General features: G+C 36.5%; 1 protein-coding gene across 1 annotated transcript in view; it reads left to right on the top strand.

Annotated features, from left to right (window-relative positions):
• The window catches only part of LOC129746102 (uncharacterized), a 271,077-nt gene that overhangs the window by 230,066 nt on the left and 14,133 nt on the right, over positions 1–26,878 (top strand). Inside the window, exon 12 of the mRNA XM_055739564.1 lies at positions 24,967–25,042. Coding sequence (XP_055595539.1) covers positions 24,967–25,042 — 76 coding nt within the window. The remainder of the gene's footprint in view (positions 1–24,966; positions 25,043–26,878) is intronic.

The following is a 26,878-nucleotide window of genomic DNA, read 5'->3' as shown; positions in this document are numbered from 1 at the left end:
TTCCAATACATATTTCTTAAACGAAAATTTTATTTCTGATTTTTTATATCATCAATATCCCAGTTCAAGGTGTGGATTTCAAATCGAAGATTTTTACTCAAATTCTGATTAAGGAGTTTCAAATACCACTCCTTGTTTTGAGCTTATTTAATTCTAGTTAACCTTCCAAAGCCGTTTGCAAAATATCCGTTTCGGGGAAATTTGAGTTGTTGTTTTATGACGTTCTCTAGGCTGTAAATGTAAACCGATTTTGATCATATTATATTCATTGAGTAGGTATTTAATTTTTAATACTCTAAAATTTCAATAAAGTCGATATGTATAACCAGATTATCAGAAACTGGTTCTGAAAGTAAAAAGTCCGAAAAATCAATTTTATTTTAAAAATACTCATAACATCTGACAGCTTTCCTGCATTTAAGTGTTTCCGCGATATTTGAAATCGCCAAGAATCCATCAATCCGACAATATATAAATATGTTGGGGTCCAATGAAAGTTTTGACCGGTATCTCAGCTCTTCCGATAGAAAAAAATCTTACTTAAAAAAAACGACATCCAATTTTGGCTTTCATTTCCCAATGATCCGATTTTCAAAACTCAAAATGTAATTGTTTGTCGTTAATTTGATTATCATTTTCATAGAACATTTTTACATGGTCTGTCAAAAATCCCAGTTCTTCAGTATATCGGAATGATGATAAAGATGTTTGAAGTTTGAAATATGTGCTTCGGGTCATATTGACCCGAACAGATTTGGAGGGTTAAAAAAAACTTTGACATTTACATGGATAAAAACATTTAAAAAATGGATTCTGGATATTTATTTAGCTAAAAACTTTGATATTTACAAACTTATATGAAATCAAGATCTGAATTTATGTGATTTTGATTGATGTTTTACAGTTTCACATTTTGATCTGAAAGGTAAATTAAATAGAGAATCTGAAATCTGAATAGTTCCATTTCATTTCCTTCAATCGAAAATATTCCACATGCACAAAATTACTTTATTCAACGTCGAAGGTGCTAAAGGTGAAAATTCAACACTGATGCCGGAACCTTTACTTTCTCACACACAACAACACAGACCTCAGACTTCCACATCGCACCCCTATTTCCCTCGCGCCCACTCAAAACGAACCGTCAAAATTTGATTAAAAATGCAAAACAACAGCTCTAGCTTCTTCAACCAAGTGTTCAAATTGACCGCCCCAGGGCAAGAGCACCCTGCCTTGCTGGCGAACAACCCGGAAAAACGGTCCGTATGAAGGGAAGGTTAAACGAAGGTTTATTCCACGTTAGCTTAAGGATGGAATTGAATGAACTTAAACAAGTTTTTAACTTTCAGTAGGAAAGTTAGACAATCTTTAATATAAACAAATCGTCAAATAGGTAAATGAAAACATTCTAAACTCACAATTCATTCATCGCGTTCTAGAATAATCTAGACGCGGTTCCAAGAGCTCGAGACAAAAGTGTCTTCAACCCCCCGTTTTCCAGCTTGTTCTCCCTCCGGGGCACTATTAGACGACAACTAGACCAAGTGACTGATGACGGGCAAGGGCAAGGCACTTGTTTGATTCCTGCTGCTTCTGTACCTCGCTCGCCATATCCGGAAGCGCTACACGCATCAAGGAGAATATCACCCGGGTCGTCCGCATCAAACAACCGGCAGCAAATTCCGAGAATCCTCGACGTGGTATCCACCTTTACCTATCCTAACTTACTCGTCGTCACCGCCGTATGTGGGTGATATACATATTGAGTTCTTTTTCCATTTTTTTTTTATGATCCCGCAGTTTCCCTGACAAGTGCCATAAACGAGAAGATTGAAGAGATCCTAGAAACGTGCATGGCCCAGACACGCCGGAAATTGTTGACAGGTTAACAAGGTCGGGGATTTGTTGTTTAGAGAAGGACACGGAAGAGAGGGTGGCCACTCATAGAGGGATCGCGCTAAGGGCTTCACCATCGATGTATATATTCCGGCTGCTGCTGCTGCTTAGAAGGGCATCGAAACAGCCAATTTGAATATTTTCTAGGAAATTGAAGGCATTTTACGGCTCAGCGGGTGCATTTATAGGTTCGATTGGAAAATGCGTAACAACTTCCGTTGAACTAGGTATGTACATCCTACTAGACGAGGACGATCTGTGCGAAACTCATCAATCAAACCAAATCTTTTCCGATGCCCGGATTACTTGAACAGAGAATATTTACAAGCTTTCATTTGATTTCACAACTGGTTATTGGAAAGTTTCCTTTTAACAAAATACGTATCAGTACCGAGAAAATGTTGCAGTCAAGTGATTCTAGATATTGCACATCGATGTTCGGTAGTTCCAGTGACTAACGGAAAAGCAATTCTAGAGTATCATACCGTCAACTGGGGCATCATGTAACACTTTTCAACTTCAAAAGCTTCTAAAAACTTAATGTCCACACACAAATAATTATACCGCTTGTTTATCAAAATTTTTAAGCTTGACGGGACATCAAATTGACGTAATCAGAAAACTTATTGGTTTCAAGAGTTATTTTTAAATTACATAAACATGCGATTTTCACCCTACTTAAAAAAAGTAGCAACTAAATTTTGTTTTTAAAGAAAAATCAAATGAAAACGTTTGACAATTTATAGATTTTGGAACATTTGTGCTGTCATAACGCATAAAGCCCAAATGGCAATAAATTTTGGTCTATTCGATTCAAGTATCACATTTTTTTTCTGTCATAAATGTTTTAAAAGAAAAAGCATAAAGGTCCTGCATACATTCAGGGGTAAAAAAATACTACAAAAAATTCGACCAGCTGAAATCATAAAAATTTATGTTTGGATGGATAACATTATTAAATTTACATACGTGAGATGCAAATCAATGATGTTCCAACACATGGAATCGGAATTTACAAAGTGAATCTTTGATTAGCATTTTGATGCATTTTAGCCCACAGCGGTAACTGAAATAAAAAAATATTTATTTAAAAAAATTTGGTGATTTTACGAAACATATTTTTACACCAACAGTGTTGGTATTGGATTATAAAAGCAATATAAAGTTTGTAGGCCTTTAAGCCAATTTGTCATCCTGGCTAAAGTTTTACACGGCATCGAAAAATGTGAAATATGTACATCTTTTGCTTGATTTTTTAAATTTTCTATAAGAATCAAAATTATGTCATTATCATTTTGTTATCATTTAATGATAACTTTATTACATTAAATTAAAATAAAATTTAATATGAGAAAAATTTGCGAATGAATACTTTAAAGGTAACATATTAATACTTTCTTTCAGAACGAAAAACCATATGAGCCAATATTTTCTGAGATTTTGTTAATGATGATTTTTGGATAAATGGTTTTTATGCCTCTCTTAGCTATAGTAAATTCCACATGCATGTCAAACAGCTGTCACCACTACGGAATCTTAGAATAACGTCTTTTTAATCAGTTAACGAAAAAAAATGTGAAAATTACTATTCCTTGCGGTTTATACACAATGATAGCAGTTGAGCACTAGTAGCTTTAAAAAAATGGGCAGGTTTTTTTTTTTCAATCGAATTTAAAGGCATCCCAAGCAACCAACAGTCCCACAGCTACTAGAACTCGTGCCTTCAAAGTTCGAATTTCGCTGAACAAAGGTTTCAAAAGGAATTGGTACCGTAAAACGGGGTAACTTTGATCACTGGGGTATCTTTGACCAACAATAAATTTTTGCACATTATCATCAATAACTCAATCTATAGTTTTAATTTTTGAAAACTGTTTTATACGTTTGGAAGCCTATGAATTGAGTATCAAATGGACAAAATTTGGTTTGTATTAGAAATTTTTTTCTGTGAGTAAAAATGTAATTTCAAAATTTTCAAATATCTACTTTTTCCAAGGCTTGCAAACAAACAGCTCTCCTGATGAAACCAAAAAGCATTTAGAAGCCAAAGGGGTTGTTGAATATGAAAGAACTACTTTTTTTCTTTGTATATCTATAGTTATAGTGTTAATTTTACACTTTTTAGTTATAAATTTTTGATATTGAAAAAAATAAGGACATTTTTCAAGAGTAAGCCCGTATTGATCAAATGGATAGAAACCCTATCAAATGGTTAACTTTGAAGAAAAAAACGAAAATGGAAATAAGGGAGGGCCTAGAGGAATGTGTTAAGGTAAACTTGATTTGTAATTTTTAGCTCAAACTATTTAGCAATTGTTTTAATTTTTGCTCCTAAATGTATGCAACATAATTGTACTTTTTTTAATTATAAATGTTTTTCAAAGAAAACGTTAAAAACCAAGATAAATTTTATAAACTAGCATTTGTAAATATTACGAAGGTGTTTTGTATACTTTATGATCAAGAAAACTCGTCAAAACCGTTAAAATAGAGACTGATCAATGTAACCCCAAAGCATCAAATTCAAAACAGAGACGAAATCGATTTTTTAATCAAATTCAAAGTGGTCTAATAGATTTCTGCAACCATGTTTTACGTTCATTGGAGTCCAGTACGGATTTTAAAAATATGAAACATGCCACATTCCCAAAATAATTGAAAAATATAGATAAAAAAAAGTGATCAATATTACCCCGGATTACGGTACCGAATTTTCTCGAATGCGAGGATGAAAGTTACAAAATGTTACTCAAATAGCCTATTTGTGACATGTCAATCGCATCACTCAGTATGAAGGTTACAGATAGCGCCTCAAATAGCCTTCCATGAACTTGAAGTTCCAAAAAGTTCCTCAAATAGCCTTTTTTGTGACTTGTCAATCACATCCATTCAGTATAAAAGTTACAAATAGGGCCTCAAAAAGTCTTCCATGAAGTTTCAAAAAGTTCCTTTAAGTAACCCTGTCAATCGCTTCCATTCAGTATACAAGTTACAAATTGGGTCTTCAATAGCCTTCTATGAACATGAAGTTCCAAGAAATTCCTTGAATAACTCTTTTGTGACATGTCAATCACTTCCATTCAGTATAAAAGCTACAAATGGGGCCTCAAAAAGCCTGCCATGGACTTGAAGTTCCAAAAAGTTCTATGCGACTTGGGATACAGCAATTCTACGAAAATCGGATTATTAGCATTCGTACTGAAATATCTTAGAAATCGCGCAATGCCTAACGTTCAAATTTTTATAGTGAGTTCTCAAACATTAAACTATCATGTGATTTTGAAAAGTTGTATCGGCTTGGTCAAAGATTACACCCGGTACAATATTTCAGGCTTGAGCTGAAAATGCGATTTCTGTAGCATTTTGGACGATTGTTTGCAAATGTAAATAGTTTTTTTTTCTTGCAAATCATTTTTGATAATTTTGTTTCTAAAAACCATAAGATTCTGATATAAAATCATGAATAAATAACTTGTATAATTCTTGCTTTTTGTTATTACTGCAGCCAGAAATTCATAGGCTGATTAGTGGAATTCCTGTGATCCTTCCAAAATTCTATACAACTCACCTTTTTCAGTTCAAGTCAAAAATATTCTACCTCGCGAACTTTTGATTCAACTGATTGAGGTATTCAAAAATTATCGAAATATCATGGAATATTTTGATTCTCAGTATTGATTCTTCATTCTATGACTGATATTTCTCCGTCAAATGTGGATCCACCAATCGATATGATATGAAAAGCGATGAGATTAATTCCGATACCTCGGCGTTTGATGGTTTTGAAACCACACTCGGACAGAGCAAAACCGTTTGCCAATACAATTTGTGTAAATTGCGTGGAAAAGTGTTAATGAAATAATTTGTTGAAAAACTGTATGTTCTGTTCCAATAATATTTTCTTTTAAACGAGAACAAAACTATTCGTTTCTTATTTATTTTTCATTTTCAATATTACAATCACAAAAAAATGTTGAACGGATAATCGAGTCAAAATACACGGAAAATTGAAACATAGATTATCGAGGCATGATGGTAGATGAGCTCAAATTAGTATAAAAACTTTATTTTTGGCTCACTTCTATTGACTTTAACATTATGGAGACCATAATTGGCCACTTAAAGTTGTATATTGTTTGAAAGGTGGTACTTTTCAGATTGCAAAACTGTAAAATATGTAACCGAACTCGTTCGAACTCAAGAGATATAATCAGTTAAAAATTACTTTTTTTGTTAAGTATTTTCAAGATATCTCGTTTAAACTTCAAAATTTGTATATAGTATATTCAGCAAAAGTGTGCAACTTCACTGTCTTCAAAACTCTGTAGAATATATTTAACATGAAAAATCCCTCGCCAAAAAGTTATGTTGAAAAAACTGAAAATTGATGAAATTTTTCTAGAAATTGTCATAACTTTGAAACGATTATTGATACAGTAATGACATCTTTGGCAAAGTTGCTAGAATCGATACAAACTAAAAACTTTTTCTCAGACAGTATAGCTGGAAATGGATATTAAAAAAGTTAGTTTTTCTAACTGACTGCTAGGTGAATTGATCAATTTTTCAAAATGCTAATTTTTGAGCTCTTGTAATTTTGGTCATTTGTCTCGAAGACACTATAGGTCTCAAACGCATAGTTTCGGCAGAAAATAGTTTTGATCGTCTTTTTCACATTTTACCCCTGTGTGCACCGGATAATTCAGTCTACATAGAATCGAGTCCACCCTGTAGTAGATTGTAAGGTTTAGTTCTACTTGTTTCGAACTTCAATCCGTGTTTGCGTGAACAAACACATCGTTATTTAGGAAATGACAATGTGAAGTACACGTTTAGTTCCGGAAGAGCTTTTAACAACTTGACCACTTTCAATGGAATAAAGTAGAAATCAAAAACCGGAAAGTTGTGTAGAAGAAAATCATCCAATCAAGTAAAATCATTGCCTACTAATGTCACTCGGAATGAGGTTGACGGTGAATATGTTTTGACTCCGTTTTTGGTGGCGACAAATGAAAGCTGTCGGCAATCCAGGATTTTGACAGTAGTCGAATCAAGGGACTTAAATTTGCCTACTCCTTTAGACAAAATATAGTCAGGCGTCAGGCTCATTTCAGATACTACACCCTCTATCTCTACGTTTCGAGAGGGAACGAAAACGTGATACTCCAATCGAAAAAAATCACTACCAACAATTGCATTTGCGGTCTTCAAATTAGCCACAACGACTCGCAATTTATTTGGTCTCACGCGAGACACTTCGGTTACGGAGGACCATCTTGCCAGATCCTTCGTGATCTGAACAACATTTAAAGCTTTCAATTTGGGCCGGAAATAAACCAGCCATGGGCCAGAAAAAGTTGTATTCTCTTGGTAGGCTCTGAGTCGAGAGGTCTTCCCAGAAGTTTTGACAGAGTTCTCTAAAACATCCATCAGACTTTCGGGGTTTGAACTCTCGCCTTCGCTCATATTTTTTTACGGAGACTAGAAGGTCTGCCGTAATAAAATATCAACGAATCTATAAAAATGTCGAAATTGATAAAGTAATAGAATAACAGAAAAAGAGAAATGAAGATCGAATCAATGATAAACGAATAAAAACAAACTAAAAATACCTTCCATTCCTTCTTGGGGGGGATCCGTCTATGGCTCCGCTGAAGTGGACCTCCAAACGATGGCGGCTTATTTTATTTTTATTTTTATTTACATAGTATTCCGTCTCAAGACATAACTTGACGAACATAATTACTAAAATTCACTCGGTTCATAGCAACCGTTCTCCAATTTCTTGGGCACCCCACGTTCGCCAGATCACGCTCCACTTGGTCCAACCACCTCGCTCGTTGCGCCCCCGCTCGTCTTGTTCCTACCGGATTCGTAGCGAACACCTGTTTTGCAGGACAGTCGTCCGGCATTCTCGCAACATGTCCCGCCCAACGTATCCGGCCAGCCTTAACCACCTTCTGGATACTGGGTTCACCGTAGAGTCGCACGAGCTCGTGGTTCATCATTCGCCTCCACACTCCGTTCTCCTGTACGCCGCCAAAGATGGTTCTTAACACTCGTCGCTCGAATACTCCGAGTGTACGCAGGTCCTCCTCGAGCAATATCCATGTCTCGTGCCCGTAGTGAACAACCGGTCTAATGAGCGTCATATACAGGTTACACTTCGTGCGAGGGCTAAGTCTTCTCGACCGCAGTTGCTTGTGGAGTCCATAGTAGGCACGACTTCCGCTGATAATTCGCCTCCGGATCTCACGGCTGGTGTCATTGTCTGCGGTCACCAGTGAGCCGAGATAGACAAAGTCTTCGACTATCTCCAGCTCGTCGCCGTCGATCGTGTCCTTGTTAGTACTGGACAAGCGGGTTCGGTCGGCCTCGGATCCGCAAGCCAGCATGTACTGCGTCTTGGACGTATTAATCATCAACCCAATCCTTCCTGCTTCGCGTTTCAGTTTGCGGTAGATCTCCTCCACCGCCGCAGATGATCTGCCGACTATGTCAATGTCATCGGCAAAGCAGATAAGTTGACTGGATCTGTTGAAAATCGTGCCCCGCATTTCGCCCACCGCTCGTCGAATAACACCTTCTAGCGCCACGTTGAACATCATGCAGGATAGACCATCACCTTGTCGAAGCCCCCTGCGCGATTCGAATGAACTCGACAATTCACCCGAGATCCGCACACAGCCCTGCGTTCCATCCATCGTCGCCTTGATCAGTCTGATCAGCTTCCCGGAAAAGCCGTTCTCGTCCATGATTTTCCATAGCTCGTTAAGGTCGATCGTGTCGTATGCGGCTTTGAAGTCGATGAATAGATAGTGCGTAGGGACTTGGTGTTCCCGGCATTTTTGGAGGATTTGCCGTAAAGTGAATATCTGGTCCGTCGTTGACCGTCCCTCCATGAAGCCGGCCTGATGACTTCCCACGAATCTGTTTGCTTGTGGCGTTAGGCGGCGGAGTAGGATTCGGGACAACACTTTGTAGGCGGCATTGAGGACAGTGATCGCTCGGTAGTTCTCACAGTCCCATTTGTCGCCCTTTATGTAGATGGGGCATATTACCCCCTCTTTCCGCTCCTCCGGTAGCTGTTCTATGTCCCAGATCCGGACTATCAACCGGTGTAGGCAATCGGTCAACCTATCCGGGCCCATTTTGATGAGTTCAGCTGCGATGCCATCCTTCCCAGCCGACTTGTTTCTATTCAGCTGGCGAATGGCTTCCTTAACTTCACTCATCGTTGGGAGTGGCTCCTCTTCGTCGTTGGCTACGCCGGCGATGTACCTTCCCCCACCGCCTTGATCTCCTGCATGTGCGCCGTTCAGGTGTTCATCGAAGTGCTGCTTCCACCTTTTGATCACCTCACGATTATCCGTCAGGATACCCCCGTCCTTATCCCGGCACATTTCGGCTTGCGGCACGAAGCCTTTGCGGGATGCATTGAGTTTCTGATAGAACTTCCGTGTTTCTTGGGAATGATGCAGCTGCTCCAGCTCCTCGAGCTCCTCCTCCTCCAGGCGGCGCTTTTTCTCCTGGAAAAGTCGGACTCGCTGCCTCTTCCGCTGTCGGTGATTTTCCACTTTCGACGGGTGCCTCTTTGCACTATTGCCGCCCGCGCGGCATTCTCTTCGTCCATCACCCTCCTACACTCCTCGTCGAACCAGAGATCGCTCCACATAACCGATGACGTTCTCCGCAGCACTGTTGATGGCTGTTTTGATGGTATCCCAACAGTCCTTGAGAGGGGCTTCGCCAAGTGCCGGCTGTCGATCAAAACGTGGTCGATCTGTGATTGAGTTTGGTACGGTGATCTCCAGGTGTACTTGTGTGGGAGGCGGTGCTGAAAAAAGGTACTACGTACGGCCATTCGTTTGGTGGCGGCGAAATCAATAAGTCTGAGGCCGTTTTCGTTGGTCAGCTGGTGCGCACTGAACCTTCCAATTGTCGGTTTAAATTCCTCCTCCTGGCCGACCTGAGCGTTGAAATCCCCGATGACGATCTATATATCATGTTTTGGGCAGCGGTCGTATTCACGCTCCAGCTGCGCGTAAAATTCGTCTTTGTCGTCACCGGTACTTCCGAGGTGAGGGCTGTGCACGTTGATGATGCTGATGTTGAAGAACCGGCCCTTGATTCTCAACCGGCACATTCGTGAGTTGATCGGCCACCACCCGATCACGCACTTTTGCATCTTTCCCATCACTATAAAAGCTGTTCCAAGCTCGTGTGTGTTGCCGCAGCTCTGGTAGATGGCACGACCATCTGGGTACGCTCGTACCGTGGAGCCCTTCCAGCATACCTCCTGCAGCGCTACGATGTCGAATTTGCGGCTCTTCAATTCGTTGGAGAGCACGTGGGTACTGCCCACAAAATTTAGAGATCGGCAGTTCCATGTTCCAAGTTTCCAATCGCTAGTCCCTTTTCGTCGCGTGGGTCTTTGCCGATTTCCATCCGAAATTTGTTGTTCGTTGTTCGTTGCTTGTGTTTTTTGTAGTCACGGGCTCGCAAGGCCCGCAGCTAACCCCACTATCTCGCAGGACGATGGCGGCTACCTTGTGGCTCGTTGGTAATGTTGCGCCTGTAGTGTCGTGATGACCTGTGCCTCCATTACCCGATGACGACGGTGTTCAGATCCGGATGGATCGGGTGCCCTGCGGTACGCAGCCCGGATGTGTGGGGCAAACAGAGACGATGGCCTTGGTTCTGATGATGGTGGCTGAACTTCATTTGTGCCAGTTGTTGTTGTTCGCAATTGACGACCGAACCAGAAAAAAAACCACTTCCGGTGGAAAAACGACAATTTTTTTAAAAACTTTTGCAAAGCAAAGCAAAACACTCCGAAATAGCAGCGAAAAAAAACTGAATTGAATTTCATAAAAGGTCATTTTTCTTTCATTACAATCATGTTTATAACAGTGTAAACTTGAAGTGTGTGGTTGTTAGCATGTACACAATGTGAATTCAATGTTATGACAATTCGACAGCCAGCATCTAACCCCTTTGAGTAAAAGTATTTAAATCTTAACGAAATTGATGAAATACCCAAACCTAATCAAAATCCGGCAAAAACTTGTAGGCGATATTTGAAACAAAATCAGGAATAAACACAATATTTTTTTTTTTCATATATATTGCAATTTGTAATTTTATATATATTTGTTTGGCTGGTTATACTCAAAACTGCCATTGGCGGGATCGTTCATTAGTTTTATTTCAGGATATCAAATTACTACCAACACGAACATAGAGATCAAACCTTTTGATCTACGTTGTGTTAATAAAATATGAGTCAATAAGGGATAATAATTAACTATACAACAACCCTTTTCTTGAAGGGCGTCAATAAAATATCCATCCGTCAGACGGCTCAATGGGCTTTTGAACACACAAACAGAGAACAAGAGGGTATTGTTTCATCTTGATGATTGAAGCAGGGTTCAGTTTCCTTGGTCCCTTCAGTCAAAGGAAAACCATATAAAACCGTATGTATAGGTAACTGCTTTTCATACTCGAACAAACGATCTCGATTCACCCATAAGCCTGTCTCCGACACTCACTCACTCGCATTTTCTCGCCTCAATTTGTCATCATCGAAGATATGATGGTGGCTCAAGGGCTTCCTAAGCGTTTAGGTACCTGTGGCGTTAGGAAAGAATTCACTCGCATTGGTCCTGGGGCAGGGCCATATTCGAACGTCAAGGAAGCTTCATCATCTGCTGACCAAAGCAGGGCAGAACATTCAGAGCAAGGTTCCAAAATCTTCCCTGCATCAGCTGCATGATGCCCCTGCCTAGACTCGTAGTATAACCTGTCATACTTGAGCTAAACGTTGAATAGAACCATGCCACGACGATGGAACATGTTTCCTTGGACTGTGTGAACCCTTGGAATCAACTTTCGGTCAGCGTGGGTGTTGAAGCCACACAAAACCAAAACCGAACCAAACGAGATTTGCCACCATCATAGACTGGCAATGCCTTTCATGCTGTGAAGGATGGAAACCCTGATGGAGAAAAAAAACCGTTTTCCACAACAAGGAAGCGTTTGGCCCAATCTGCGAAAACTGAACTACACCCAGTCCTTTAGCAAGAAGTGGAATCACGCTGTGTGCTACTAAACACCATCAAAAAAGGGTTTGAACCAAGCGGGGGAAGATGCAACCCGAAGACTAAACAACTTAAGAGGAGTGATGAACTTTCTTAAGCACAATTCCTGAGTATTATTTTTTATTGTAGATTCAGTTTGAATAATTGATTGATTTTTTTCTCTTTTATTTAAACGTTATTCTCATGTTTTAGTGTATTTTAGATAGAGAAATTAGTATCTAAAAATTTCAAACAGTTCACACATTTCATACACTATAATTAAACTACACAGTATAGAATTTGGTTAAAACACGAGTGTAAAATATAAATTTTGCAAGTGAAATATTTAGGAAATATTCTAGACTCAAAGCTATTATGGAACCTACAGATAGAGTATGTAATCCCTAAGGCTACAACAGCTCTATGGATCTGCCTTAAAGAAGTAGAGAATAAAATGGGGACAAAGGCCGGAAATTATCTATTGGATATTTACAACTATAATAAGACCCAAAATGTCTTATGCCTCTTTTGAATGTGGGCCAAAACTGTGCAAGCAACGGCCCGGAAGAAACTAGAAAAGCTTCAAAGACTAGCAACGCGATATATATAAATGGAGCAATGCGAAGAAAGACAAGGGACTTATTTTGGACCGGGTACATATTTTGGACCATCTCGCATTATGATAGTCATTAAAATTTTGAACAAATATAGTTAAAGCTACTTCTTATGATTCTAATCATATATAAAATTGTAAAGCTGGTAAGGGAGAGATTATTAAAAATAAAGTTTTGATTTTTCACAGTTGAGCCGAATCAAGCCCATTTCAGGAGGACGTGCTATTATTGGAGTCAACTTTCAAGAGGTTTTCTGCATAGCTGTGATGAGTTAAACAACTACAAACAAGTTCACAGTTATGATTAAACACTTGAAAACTATTTTGCAAGCTCGAAGAACCAAAAAAAACTGAACTTTTGTGAATTTTCCAGAGAATAAATCTGGCTTCTAGATAGTTGGAAAGGTCGCATAATTCTCGCACATTTTTAACTTTTTTTGAATTTATGTTTTCTTCAGAACTGAAGCTAAACCAAATCCACTAAGGCTTTAAAAGTCAAAATGCATCAAAATGTTAACGCGGAGTTGATGATGTTCTAACACAGATGGTTGTAGTATGAAATATTTACCAATCAAGTATACCTAAATAGAAGCTGGAGTAAAAGTGGAAGAAAGTTAGTTCAGGAATGAATTAACGCGAACAAAAAAAAAACTTGACTTTAAAAACCTGAAAGGAAAAGATTGATTGAATTGTTTGCATAATTTAGCATCAATCGATGTCGTAAATATATAGCCAAATTCAGAAAAAGAAAAACTTATTTTGTTTAAGGGTGGTCCAAAATTAGTCAAGAGGGTGGTCCAAAATAGAAGCCTGGTGGTCCAAAATACCAACTAGAGTAATGGTCGAAGGAGTCTCGGGTTTGGGCTTAATTTTTTTGCATTGCAACAAACGACGATATGCTTCAATAGAAAAAGCCTTGATCTTCGTAATGTACGTACAAAGCAGTCAAAAATTGTAACATCTACTATTTTATTTCAGAAAATAGCATAGCCACTTTCTAAAGCGGTCTGGTCTAAAATAGGTCTATTACCCTACATCGAAGGAGGATTTAACACACCACTAAATGTTCTACCACTACATCAATTTATTGAATAAGAGGCTAAAATCAAACGCTCTATGAGGAGGATCTTACGGGATCTTACAGGATCAGTTTGGGATTATTTTATCATAAAATAACAAATTGAAAACAAACATGTTCAACATGGAAGGGCATCAAATTTTTTCAAGGTTGATTATTGCAATTGCAATTGATTTAGACTCTACATAAAGGAATATTATCAACTTCATACATATGAGAACAACTCTTTTGATGTAGAGTAAGTTGGGGTAAAAGTACGCTTTGAGATTATCAAAAACTGAGAACTGTATAATCGAAAACTCTGGCGTGGATTGATAATGATTTAAACTGCCTGCATTTACACGAAATTTGTTTTAGTTTGACTTGAAAATGCTCCAAAAAATGAACTTAATTTGATTTTTTGCATAAAATCTGTTTCACATAGAATCTGATCGGATAAAATAGACATAACGTACAACAAAAGTAAAAAAGTCATTTTGTAGGGTTTTTATAGCACTTTGAGAAAAAAAAAACATAAAAATCATTCATAAGCTTTCCGGATGAATTTTCGAACTTTTTTTGTGATACCACCCATAATTTTCTGCACAGTGCTGCCAGAAACCTCATTCGCCATCTTGTTCCACCACTGTTCCATTTGAGCGGGTTTTTTCATGGTTCTGCCACATTTCTTCAGTTTGCCCTTAACTATTGCCCAATATTTCTCGATGGGACGAAAATCCGGACAGTTTGGTGGATTGATACTTTTTTTCAACAAAATCGATCTTGTTTTCCTTATACCACTTAACGACATCCCGGCTGTAGTGGCAGCTCGTCAGGTCCGGCCAAAACTTCACCGGACCTTTGTGGGACCGAATGAATGGCAAAACCCTCTTCTGGAGACATTTTTCTTTGTAAACATTTCCATTCATTGTGTCTCCAGTGATGAAAATCTTAGTCTTTTTTTCACAACTACAGATCCCTTGCCAAATCATCAACTTAAGAGCAAATTTATCTGCGAAAACAAACTTGAATCTACCCGCAACATTTCCTTTACGCTTTGCAAGGTAACATTTGTTACCGGGTTTTTGTCCAAAATCCATTTTGACGTAAGTTTCGTCGTCCATCAAAATGCATCCGTTGTACTTGGTCAACACTTTCTCGTACAACTTCCTTTTCCTGGTTTTGGCAACCAGGTTTTGTTTCAGCGTCCTGTTGGGTAGTTTGCTTGCATGATACTACCGCAAGCCTTCTCGCAAACAAATTCGTCGAGCTGTACTGTGGTTCGTCTTGAACTTTTTCGCCAAAAGACGCAAGGAGATTCCAGGTTTATTGTGACCTGATTGAATTACTCGCAGCTTCCGGTCATATGTTCCAATTTTACGCCTGGTTTGTTCTGCTCGATCCACCGTAAGGGTCTCCCGGTAACGTTGCAGCACCGAATTTACAGTCGATTTTGGATATTTCAGGAATTTCGCGATCTTTATCCCTGACCACGTCGGTTTCTCTACGTGAGTGTGCAGAATTTTCTCTCGCCTTTCGCGTTTCATCGTCGATAACTTTTGACTGTCTGCTTCAATCTTGACGAAATTTTCACCACTAAGTAAACAAACCATCCGGATCAAAACACTGTCAATAGATTCGCAATGTGACAACTAGGGGCGCTGCAGTAAATGAAAAGATGCGACCAGATTCTATGTGAAACAGACTTTATATAATGTATTTTTTTTAAATCGGCAAATATGTCAATGCAATCAAGATTTTTGTTTTCAATAAAAGCGCTAATGTGTCTATTTAGTTGTCTCCAATCACTATCAAATGCCGAAGAAAGAATTTTATTAATATACCTCTGCTTTGCACAATAAACTGTGAATCACAAAAAATTTTAAAGGGACAAAAGGCCGAACCGCAAATAGAAATGATACCAAAATAAATCTGAACAGAAAGTTTTTACTTTTAAAAGAATACACTGGAGATACATTTCCCCTTTCTTGGTTTTTACCATCACCTGCTCGCGCGAAAAATTGCTGAAATACGATAAGAACTGCGTTTTGTAAATTTGTTGAGTAGGGTAACGGACTTATTTTGGAGCAGAGGACCAATTTTGGACCACCTTGTCTAGCTCTCTTACAAAACAGATAATCATGCAATTTTTTAGCACATATTGTTGAAGCCCGGGCACTTAATGTAATGCACTAATTTTTTCATTATTAGTTGCTTTATAAGAGAGCAAGACAAGGTGGTCCAAAATAGATCTCTTGGTCCAAAATTAGTCCGTTACCCTATAAGCAATCAGTGAAAATCTTCGAATTCGCGCAGGTTGTTCGCCCGTGTATAGAATTTATATCAGATGCGAACAAAGAAGCTGCTGTTGAAAGCTAAGATTGATTAAAAATAATTTTTCACTTCACCTTAAGCAGAAATGTGGAGTATTGAATGGTCGTACTTTTACCCCACATAAAAGTAAGAAGTGTATTCGAAAAAAATGCAACACTTTATTTTGTGAATAACTTTGATCGCATGGATGGACATTGATGAAATTTTCAGAAAAACTACATAGCAATGTAATGTTTACATTTGAGAATTTTTGTGACGATCTGTTAAGTGGTTTTTAAGAAAACGTCTGACGAATATTTTTACAGACCAAAATTTTTGAGCAGAATCGTGAAAAACTCAGGAATTTTTTTTTTTTTTTTGAGAGAGAGATCTTAAAACAGCTGAAAATCAACTATTTAACCAAAGTTCATATTATATTATTGTTTTAAGAGTCTTAGGGAATCTAATGTTTGGCTAAAATTCAAATTAAATGAAATGAATTTGCGGCTTTATCGGTGAGGGTTAAAGAGTTGAAATGAAAGACGGATAGAAGATCAGAAGAAAATTCTAAGGTGGTGAAAAGAGCGAAGAGCATTTGAAATAGAAGCTTGACCACATACTAAATTCTTTGTCCCACACCAATTAACTGTATTGAAGAAGTAGTACCCAATAGAGAAGGCACTACATTTTTCGATACAGTTAATTATGGATGGTTCGACCGCCATGTGAGTGTGCACATGTGCCGAACGGACAAAAAATTTAGCATGTGGTTGCTCTGTTAAGTCTTCTATTGTGCGATATCGTTCCATCGATGGCTAGGTAGATTTCTTATTTTCGTTTTGTGCGGATGTTCCAACTGGATTGAGTTGTCGCATACGGTCAACGGTCAGAAATCTTGGCCTAACTATTTTCGATTATCGGAACGATGTTTTGTAATTGATTTTTTTTTTTTTTTTTTTTTTTATAGCCGAATTATTTTTATTATTTTAAGAGGAGAAATCACCGTGAATTTGTTTTATGAAATGAATTTGCGGCTTTATCGGTGAGGGTTAAAGAGTTGAAATGAAAGACGGATAGAAGATCAGAAGAAAATTCTAAGGTGGTGAAAAGAGCGAAGAGCATTTGAAATAGAAGCTTGACCACATACTAAATTCTTTGTCCCACACCAATTAACTGTATTGAAGAAGTAGTACCCAATAGAGAAGGCACTACATTTTTCGATACAGTTAATTATGGATGGTTCGACCGCCATGTGAGTGTGCACATGTGCCGAACGGACAAAAAATTTAGCATGTGGTTGCTCTGTTAAGTCTTCTATTGTGCGATATCGTTCCATCGATGGCTAGGTAGATTTCTTATTTTCGTTTTGTGCGGATGTTCCAACTGGATTGAGTTGTCGCGGTCAAGCTTCTATTTCAAATGCTCTTCGCTCTTTTCACCACCTTAGAATTTTCTTCTGATCTTCTATCCGTCTTTCATTTCAACTCTTTAACCCTCACCGATAAAGCCGCAAATTCATTTCATAAAACAAATTCACGGTGATTTCTCCTCTTAAAATAATAAAAACAATTCGGCTATAAAAAAAAAAAAAAAAAAAAAAAATCAATTACAAAACATCGTTCCGATAATCGAAAATAGTTAGGCCAAGATTTCTGACCGTTGACCGTATGCGACAACTCAATCCAGTTGGAACATCCGCACAAAACGAAAATAAGAAATCTACCTAGCCATCGATGGAACGATATCGCACAATAGAAGACTTAACAGAGCAACCACATGCTAAATTTTTTGTCCGTTCGGCACATGTGCACACTCACATGGCGGTCGAACCATCCATAATTAACTGTATCGAAAAATGTAGTGCCTTCTCTATTGGGTACTAGGGTAAATGATCTTGAGCGGAACTAAATGGCTCAATTCGACGCAACTCGGAACAGTTGATCGAGCGGTGTGGCTATGGACTATATCCAAACAAAAAAATTTTAAGTTCAGCGAATAGGTCTTGGTTTCCGCTTTCTAATGATGATTTTTATAAAATTTTCGAGTAAATCCTAATAACTCTAGAGCTGTTTTACTGAAGTAAGAATTCTGATCTTGAGCGGAACCACGCTGATCTTGAGCGGAACTAAAATATGATCTTGAGCGGAACCATTTTCTTCTGTCAACATCTTTTATAGCTCTTATTCCTTAAACTTGTGTAACTGTGAAAACTTCAATTAAATTTCATCTTTAAAGATTTTAAAGTAAAAAAATTAATGTTTTAACGTAAAAAAAAGGAATTTTGCATTCCAAAGGTGTTCTCAAAACATCCGTTCAAATTTGTTTCTTGCTTAAAAATGTCCAATTTTCACTCTGATTCATGGCCGTAGGAACGGGGGGGGTTTTGGGGGTTAAACCCCCCCCATGAGGGTCCAAAAAAGCAAGCGAAATACTATACTCTACACTCAAAATTTTAAATTCATAATGAAATTATGATAATAGAGCAAAGATATTCAAGAGTAACTATCTGAACTAAAAACTAATACAAAAACCTTAAAAACCCATTTCAAGTTCAAAATTCTGCTACAGTTTTTCAAAATTTTCACACTTGTTTATAGAAAAAGGTTGTCAGATTTTTTTGAGCACGTATCCGGGCCGTACAAATCCGAGCTGTTTTATATAAAAACCTAGCAAAATCTGGGTATTTGATTTCAAAATTGGCGACCAGGCAAAACCGGACAATTTTGGTCAAAATCTAGGAATTGCTCATCAAAAATCTTTAAAAAAAATTTAAAAACACTTTCATGATAATTTTTTTAAACTTGCTGCAAAAATTTTGGACGCATAAATAAAAAAAAATTAAAACACAATTTGTTTTTTTAAAGATTGAATAAAGAATGAGAATGAGAACAAACCCGGGCAAAGTCAGGGCTTTTCCAATGAAATCTGGGCAATCGGATCGGACCGGACTTTTCCCAAATTTTATATTCAATATCCGGGCCAATCCGGTTAAAACCGGGAAATTTAGCAACCTTATCATAGAAATTCAGTTCTGAATATTAAACTTTAAATTAAACCCATTCTGGAGGTTTTGGTTCTATATTCCTATACCTAACCAAAATTGTTTTTCTGCATATTTTCGTATTTTTGATTTTGTATCAAGTTTAGGATTCTTTATTTTCAGTTCAAATAATCATAAGAAATTAGGAATGAATTGTTGCTTTGAAATCCTTGTTCGAATTCGGTTTTTCGAAAATCAAATGCATTTTTAGTATTTAAATAATAGTTTTCCGAATATGTAAAAAAAAGAAATTTGTTTTATATTCAAATTCGAAGTTCCTAAACTGTATTCTTATACAAAATTTAAACATTTGAAGCTTCTAAGTGGCGACCCAAAATTGAAAACCAGATTCTGATTCATCATTCGAAATTCACATTTAAAATCAGATTCACAAAACAGATTAGAAATAAGTAATTGAAATAATGGATTAAGATTAAACCAGCACTACAGAATTTAAATAATAGATTAATGAAGATTTGGCTTATAAAATTCTAGAATTGAGATTCAGAAATCGTATTTTTTGTACATTTCGGAAATCGTATAGAAATTTGGAAACAGATTCAAAGTTCAATTTTTGAATTTAGGTTTAGAATTCAGATTCAAAATTCAGAAAAAGATTTAGCTTGTAAATTAGTTTTTCAATGAACATAAAATTATTGAGAAATTCAAAACTTAATAAATTAAATAACTTAAAAAATTTGCTTGTCAATTCAATTTCCAGATTTCAATGTTTTTAATCAGAATAAGTTTGTGCACACAATTCAGCTGAAAATCACTTATATAAAGTAGAATTTGAGTAAATTTTCTAAGTTTTGATTCACGCAAAATATCCCAAATTATATTTTAAAAAAATCTTTCACAGGATTTTCAGTATTGAATTGACTCTTTATGAAAAATATTTCCTGTTTAATAAAGATGTATCTGATCTTCACCTAAAAATCTGCACGATTTTTTTTTATTTTTTCGGTGTATTGTTTAACATTATTAATATTGCAGCTTTTTTTTAAGCCAAATTTCAAACTAAAATCATAAATTTAGCTCAAGTTGGCATCAAGCAAATTTGATTCGAAATTTTATCTCTTACTGTTTTTTTGGAAAAGTTTATTTATTTTCATCAAAGGTTTGAATCTTGGAATTTGCAAAAGAGTTAAGAAGATTGGGCTTGTTTGATTTGAGTAAAGAATAAGTTTTTTTTTAAAGAAATTAAAGGCCACCCTAAAAAGAACTTATGTTATGCTCAAATCAAATAACTTTGATCTACCAAACTTTTAAACAAATTCAAAAATGCAAATTTCATACTTTGTTTCTAGAGGTTTCTTTAAAAAAATTTTAGCTCACCCTTTAGGATTAGAACCACTTTTCTAAAGTTACTTTTATAAGGTCTTATTAATGACACTTTACCATCCTTGTGGCATTCGTGTCTTCTCTTAAGTTAAAATTTCATACAAAAACTATTAATGAGTACTAAAAATTGAATAATCATATAGTAACAAACATAGTTTGTTTTAATTTTTCTTATTCGAGTGTTGCTAGTCAAAAAATCATAGGTAAAAATTTAGTCACCAAAACCCCCCCCATGAGTCGGTTCTTCCTACGGCCCTGCTCTGATTCACTGTATCCTTTATTGAAAGAATTCATTCTCTCAATTCAAATTTTATTTTTTTTATCTCAAAAATTAAATTCGTTAGTATGTTTGATTGATTATTTGAATGTGCATGTTTAGGGTTATATTGCCCATAACAACTTTTGAAGGTAACGACACAGTCAGTAATACAAAAGAAGACGCCTTAAATTACAGATATTGCAAAAAAACTGTACATTGATCTAAATCAGTGTCTTAGAGAAAATAATCAGTTTTTTTGTGATTTCTCCTTTGTGATATTCTTTTTTCCTTTAATTTCCTTGAAATTCATGATAAATTGGGCCATTTTTATATTTTAGATGGGAAAAATCAATTTACGTTGAAAATCTTTTCATACTTTTCTAATTCAAAGTAAGAAATCTAAATTTTATATTGACACAAAAATTATAACTATGGAAATCCGTTAGAAATTGAAAAATTCTATGAAATCTGTATATATTTCAAAATTTCGTGCTCTGTGACACAGATGCTGTGATGAAAATTTCCTTAAAATTTTGTGAAATTACAGATTTTTCTGTGATTTCTGCCACCTTGCCCTAACCAACTCATTCATAGAATAAAGTTTATAATAATAATTCAAATTTCTCATGAATCACGGTAAAATTAATTTATATTAAAACTTTTTGGAAACTTTAATTATTAAGCTCAATTGAAAAAACAATTAATTTTCAAGCCGATTTCCAGTTCGAGCTCAAGTGTAAAATCAAACACAAGGGAATCGGATAGGTTTTCAATACCAGGGCACCAATTGAATCGTGGAGTATTATTATATAGCTATTTTAACCCGGTATGCTTTGCTAACTGAAGGAATGTGTGTAAAAAACAATTTGAATTTTTGTTTATTAGGTAGTATATTGTTGTCAATTGGAATTTGAACATCTTAAACAACCTCTTTAAATGAAAGATAGGTACTTCTTAAAGTACGAATAGTAATGGCAATGAAGATCGATTCTTATTTTGAATTAATGACTTTACTTTATTGGCTTCATTAGTTCTCGAATTATGTCAAAAAATATGAATGAAAGCCTTCCTCCTCCCTCTGAAAGTACGAATCAAAATCACATTTCTTGTACCCCAAAAAATTAAACTTTTTGTTTGCATAGTTTGGTACGCTGTGACACCAATTAATTAATTTTTGTCCTATTGGAACTTAATTTTACATATTTTCTTTCCTTAAGCTGATATAATAAGAAGTATACAATGGTGCTGCATACATTCAGGGGTAAAAACCGCGTGTGAAACATTAGGCATAAGGCAGCGCACCTAGCGGTTTATTTCGGAAGCTAGTAGTTCCGCTCAAGATCAAAGATGGTTCCACTCAAGATCATATTTTACTTTTAAAAACTACGCCATTAATTGATATTTTAATGGAAAACTTGTTACAAAAACCCGAATAATGCTTTTTTATGAGTTTTTCTACCATTTTATTCATTAAGAATCAGTTTATAACGGTCGAGAGTGACATAAATTGACGTTCAAAATCAGCGTAGATTGATGAAAATTGCAGCAGAAATGCGTATGTTTTTAAATCTTCTAATAACATTATTTCAGTTAATAAATTTTAGCAAAAATGTCAATGCTCGTATGAAAAGATCTTGAAAAAGTGTTTTTTCAACATTTTGATAATATTTATAAACAATCATTGCCTAGATCTTAGGAAAAGTAAATGGTTCCGCTCAAGATCAGATTTCGACTAGTTCCGCTCAAGATCATTTACCCTACTTCTTCAATACAGTTAATTGGTGTGGGACAAAGAATTTAGTATGTGGTCAAGCTTCTATTTCAAATGCTCTTCGCTCTTTTCACCACCTTAGAATTTTCTTCTGATCTTCTATCCGTCTTTCATTTCAACTCTTTAACCCTCACCGATAAAGCCGCAAATTCATTTCATAAAACAAATTCACGGTGATTTCTCCTCTTAAAATTCAAATTAAATTGAGGATGACTGATTCCATAAACGTAACGAATATGATTTCATGTTTGAAGGTTTAATCAAGCACAATCCGAACATTTCGATTGTATAATTGATAAAAAAAAGATCAATTCTTCATTTTGGCTCTTCCAACAGACTAAAAAAACGGTCAACATTTATGTTGACTTGATTGAAAAGTTGTCCTTTGGTTAAATAAACAAGAAAGGAGGGTCAAATTGAGCACCCATTAGTTGAATAGCTAGCAGCTTAAAATAAAAAAAAAAAATGATTGCAGAACCATTTTTAGCGAGCACCTGGCCGATTTCCGGCAAAACAAATTTCGTTAACAAGTCTTTCCTGGATGTTCAGAAGAAGATAAAGGAGATAAAGTTAGAAAAAAATGATAACTAGTTTTTAATAAGGCTGGCCATTCGTGGAAGCTGTAAATCCGTAAGTGGTAAATAATGATCGTTACAATGAAACGACAAATATACAAGAAAAATGCCTCTAATCTCGACCATTTTCCTTCCATAATATGTACTTCTATAGTTTTCCATCCAAAATACTTCAAAAGGTTTCACAAAGATTATATCTTTATTTTGATTGGAATTGGAATAGTGTCATTATGAGAAAACTGTGGTGGAGTGATAATAAGGCAGCGATGATGTTTTTTTGCAGAAGGAGGGCAATGTGCTCAACTTGTCATAACTTCGATCAAATACATAATTTTGAGTCATTTTGAAGGGAGAGCCCCAATAAATAGAGAACATCATCCAAAAAATCCATGATTTGGAAAAGGAAAGCTTCCTAGTGCGAAGTATAGATGGCGAACGTACTGCCTAAACATAAAAGTCGATGCAATAGCTAAATCAAGCCAAATAAATTGTAGAATTGATTTGTGTTTCATGTTAACATTTTGCTTTTTATATTCACATTTGTGCATATATGTGTCACATTATACTGTAATACATGTAGGCTTACTTAAACATATACTTACATAAACAAATTTTGTCTGTTTTCTTTCAAGAAAATTAGTTCCTGAACCTATATAAACGTGGACCTGGAAAGGGAGAAACCTCTTTGAGTATGAAATAAAGTTCAGTCCCTTGGACTCTCACTTATCCAGGTTCGAATAAGTGAATTAGGTCATAAGACTGAAATTCTTCAAATATATTTGTAGCTGCCTGCATACAGTGCATTGCCCTCACCGTACAATTTTGATGATTTTAAAATAACCTTATTATAAGCTCTAAAAAAACTTCGAAGTTCAGATTCAAGTCAAGTCAGGAGAAATTTTTAGTCCTGGCTCAAGATACCGAATAAAATCACTTTAAGAACCGTGAAAATTCTATGTTAATTTGTATCAACCATTTGAATTGTAAAAATAAATAACGATTTCATCCTTATTCATTTAGCATAAACATTGTGCTTTGAAACAAAATAATGAACCTTTTTTGCTAGAGGCCAATTTAATTTTCCAGAAAACGTTCTCTGTTACATATCCCTCAGAGCAGAAACGTAAAACCGTCGGTAGGACACACTCTGTCATTTTTCTTGCTTTTTACCTGTGCCAAATCTCGTCCGATACACTCGATTGAAGCGGCAAAAAAGTTACACAGTTTTCAGCACAATTCGTTCCACCATTTTGTTGCTTAAATGTTTTGCTTGTGCTTGCAATGCAAGCAACTCAGAGTTCAGTATTTGAATGGATGTATTGAGGTGAAAAAAAAATCGGTTGGCACAAGAAATGGTACCAACTTTCGAGGACCCAAGACGAAATCGGGATGGCGTAACGTTTTGTTGGGTGAACGTTATAAAATGAAAGACGCTATCAGTGGAAACTAAGTTCTTCCTAGGGAAAGCGTCTCACAAGGATTTCCGGTTTTTTTCCTGCGAATTTTCTTATATACAGTAGCAACAGTAACGAAATGGATTCAGATTTGCTGCTTTCATCGTACTCTATGGACAGAAAAAGGGTTCCAGCTATCTCTTCCGAGGATCCTTGATGCAGCTCATAAATTGCTTAAAGAAGGTTAAAGAGATTGTTCAATTATCTTTGGTCGGCCATATACCTAGAGTTTTCATGATTTAATTTTCTTATATTCTCTGTTTTATTAATGGAATGGACTCTTTTTTTCTCGAAAGAAAAGAAATATGAATCAATCCATTGTTCTCGTAACAGATTGGGCTCTTGAATTTCGATGCCAAATATCCTAATTCATCAACCTAATTCCAATCGGCAGCACTAAACAAATGGAACTAATCATTCCCCTTTTACGCTCGCCTAGAACAAATTCTATCATTTATATACTATCGATAAAATATTGCCTTACTAACACGCCCATTACTTCTGACAATCTAATTTCTCCTTTATTTTCTCGTTCTCTCGATTTTTTCTGTCTCCCTAATAGCTCACATTAATCATATAAGACAGATCGCCGGAATCGAACACGTGGGACTCGGAGCCGGATACGATGGCATCAACTTGTAAGTAGAAAGGACAATAATATATTTTTAATACGTTTTTTCCTCGGTCTGTGGTTATCTTCCGATTATCTCGATTATCGGGAAAACGTTTGACGGAAAAGCAATAATCGATCCATTAAATTTATTGATATTATTCAACGTCAAAAAAGGCTTTTCAAAAGTTGAGATTGTAGAATCGAATCTAGCAGCACAATGCTAATAATTTTCCGATTTGAGAAATTCATCAGATTCAAATCATCAGTAAACAATAGAAGATAAACGAATAAAAAATTTATATCAAATGTAACAATTAGCTAACAATCAATTTAAACCGAGCTTATATTGGGCTAAGAATTCATGTAATAAAGTTATAATACTTTAAAAAACTAAAATTCTACCATTTCCAAAAATCAATACGATACTTCAGTATAATTTCTAGAACTACTGGAGGTCGCATTTATGATTTTGATCTTTTTTTTGTCTTCTTAATTTCACAACTTAATCGAAGTCCGCAGAACAGTTTGAACTTTTGTTTGAAAACATAGAAAAGTTGTGGTTTCTACAAAAATTAAACTTTTTATATTTATTCGTTTGAATCCAAATTTCTTACGGACTTCAATAAAGTGGATTGTTAAGTTACAAGCATCTAATTGAACATCTCAGATATTATTTCTATTGAATATTCTCAAATTTTCCATTCATTTTTTCTATTAATTTGATAAACCCTTCAATCTTTAAATCTATGGTTGTAAGACATATTTATCTAGATCCAGAGCGTGTCCTTAAATGCTTGCTTAAAATCATGGATTAATCATTTTTGAAAATTGGAATCTAATGACTATACTGCATCGTTTTAAAATTTTTACCGGCTGACCTCAGGGCCGTAGGAAGCAAGGTATTCTACTACCTAACCTACCTAAGGGTCCAGCGCCGATTGACCGGCGCATAGGGCTGAGATAAAAGATCTCCACTGCTGGCGATCCGGAGCCAGCGTCTTCACTTGCTGCCAGCCAAGGTTCTCGTCAACTGTGCGGATTTCAGCGGCTAGACTTCGCCGCCACGAGCTTTTGGGCCTGCCTCTTCTTCGATGCCCATCTGGATTCCAGTCAAGCGCCTCTCTGCAAATCTCGTTTTCATCTCTTCGCAGCGTGTGCCCAATCCATCTCCACTTACGTTCCCGAATCTCGATTTCTAGCGCCTTTTGATGACACCGGCGATGAAGTTCAACGTTTGAGATCCAGTTGCCAGGCCACCAAGCGCGGATGATGTTCCGCAGGCACCGATTCACAAAAACTTGCAGTTTTCGCGTCGTCACCGCATATGTGCACCAAGTCTCACACCCGTACAGCAATACGGATTTGACGTTTGAGTTGAAGATTCGGATCTTAGTTCGTAGAGAGATCTGGCGTGACCGCCAGATGTTTCGGAGACTCGCAAACGCAAATCGGGCTTTTCTGATCCGGGTTTCGATGTCCTTCTTGGTACCACCATCAGGCGTAATCTGGCTACCAAGATACTGGAAGCACTCCACTGTCTCAACCTGTTGTCCAGCTACCACGAAATTGGAACGATTTTCTGTATTGATTTCCATCGACTTGGTCTTTCCGACATTGATTTTGAGACCTGCTGCCTTGGAGCTTTCGGTGAGGTCGTCGAGTTTGCTCTGCATGTCTTGTTGTGTTTGGGCGAGCAAAACAATATCGTCTGCCAGGTCAAGGTCGTTCAGTTGCTCCATGGTTGAAGGATTCCACGGCAATCCTCGGTTTGGTCTACAGTCAATCGATCCAGTCAAGATCTCATCCATTACGATGAGAAAAAGCAGCGGTGACAAAATACATCCTTGTCTCACTCCAGCAG

Source organism: Uranotaenia lowii, chromosome 2 (genome assembly GCF_029784155.1).
Source record: "Uranotaenia lowii strain MFRU-FL chromosome 2, ASM2978415v1, whole genome shotgun sequence".
Classification (NCBI taxonomy): domain Eukaryota; kingdom Metazoa; phylum Arthropoda; class Insecta; order Diptera; family Culicidae; genus Uranotaenia; species Uranotaenia lowii.
Note: the sequence above shows the minus strand (reverse complement) of the source record. Positions and strands in the feature narration are given on the sequence as shown.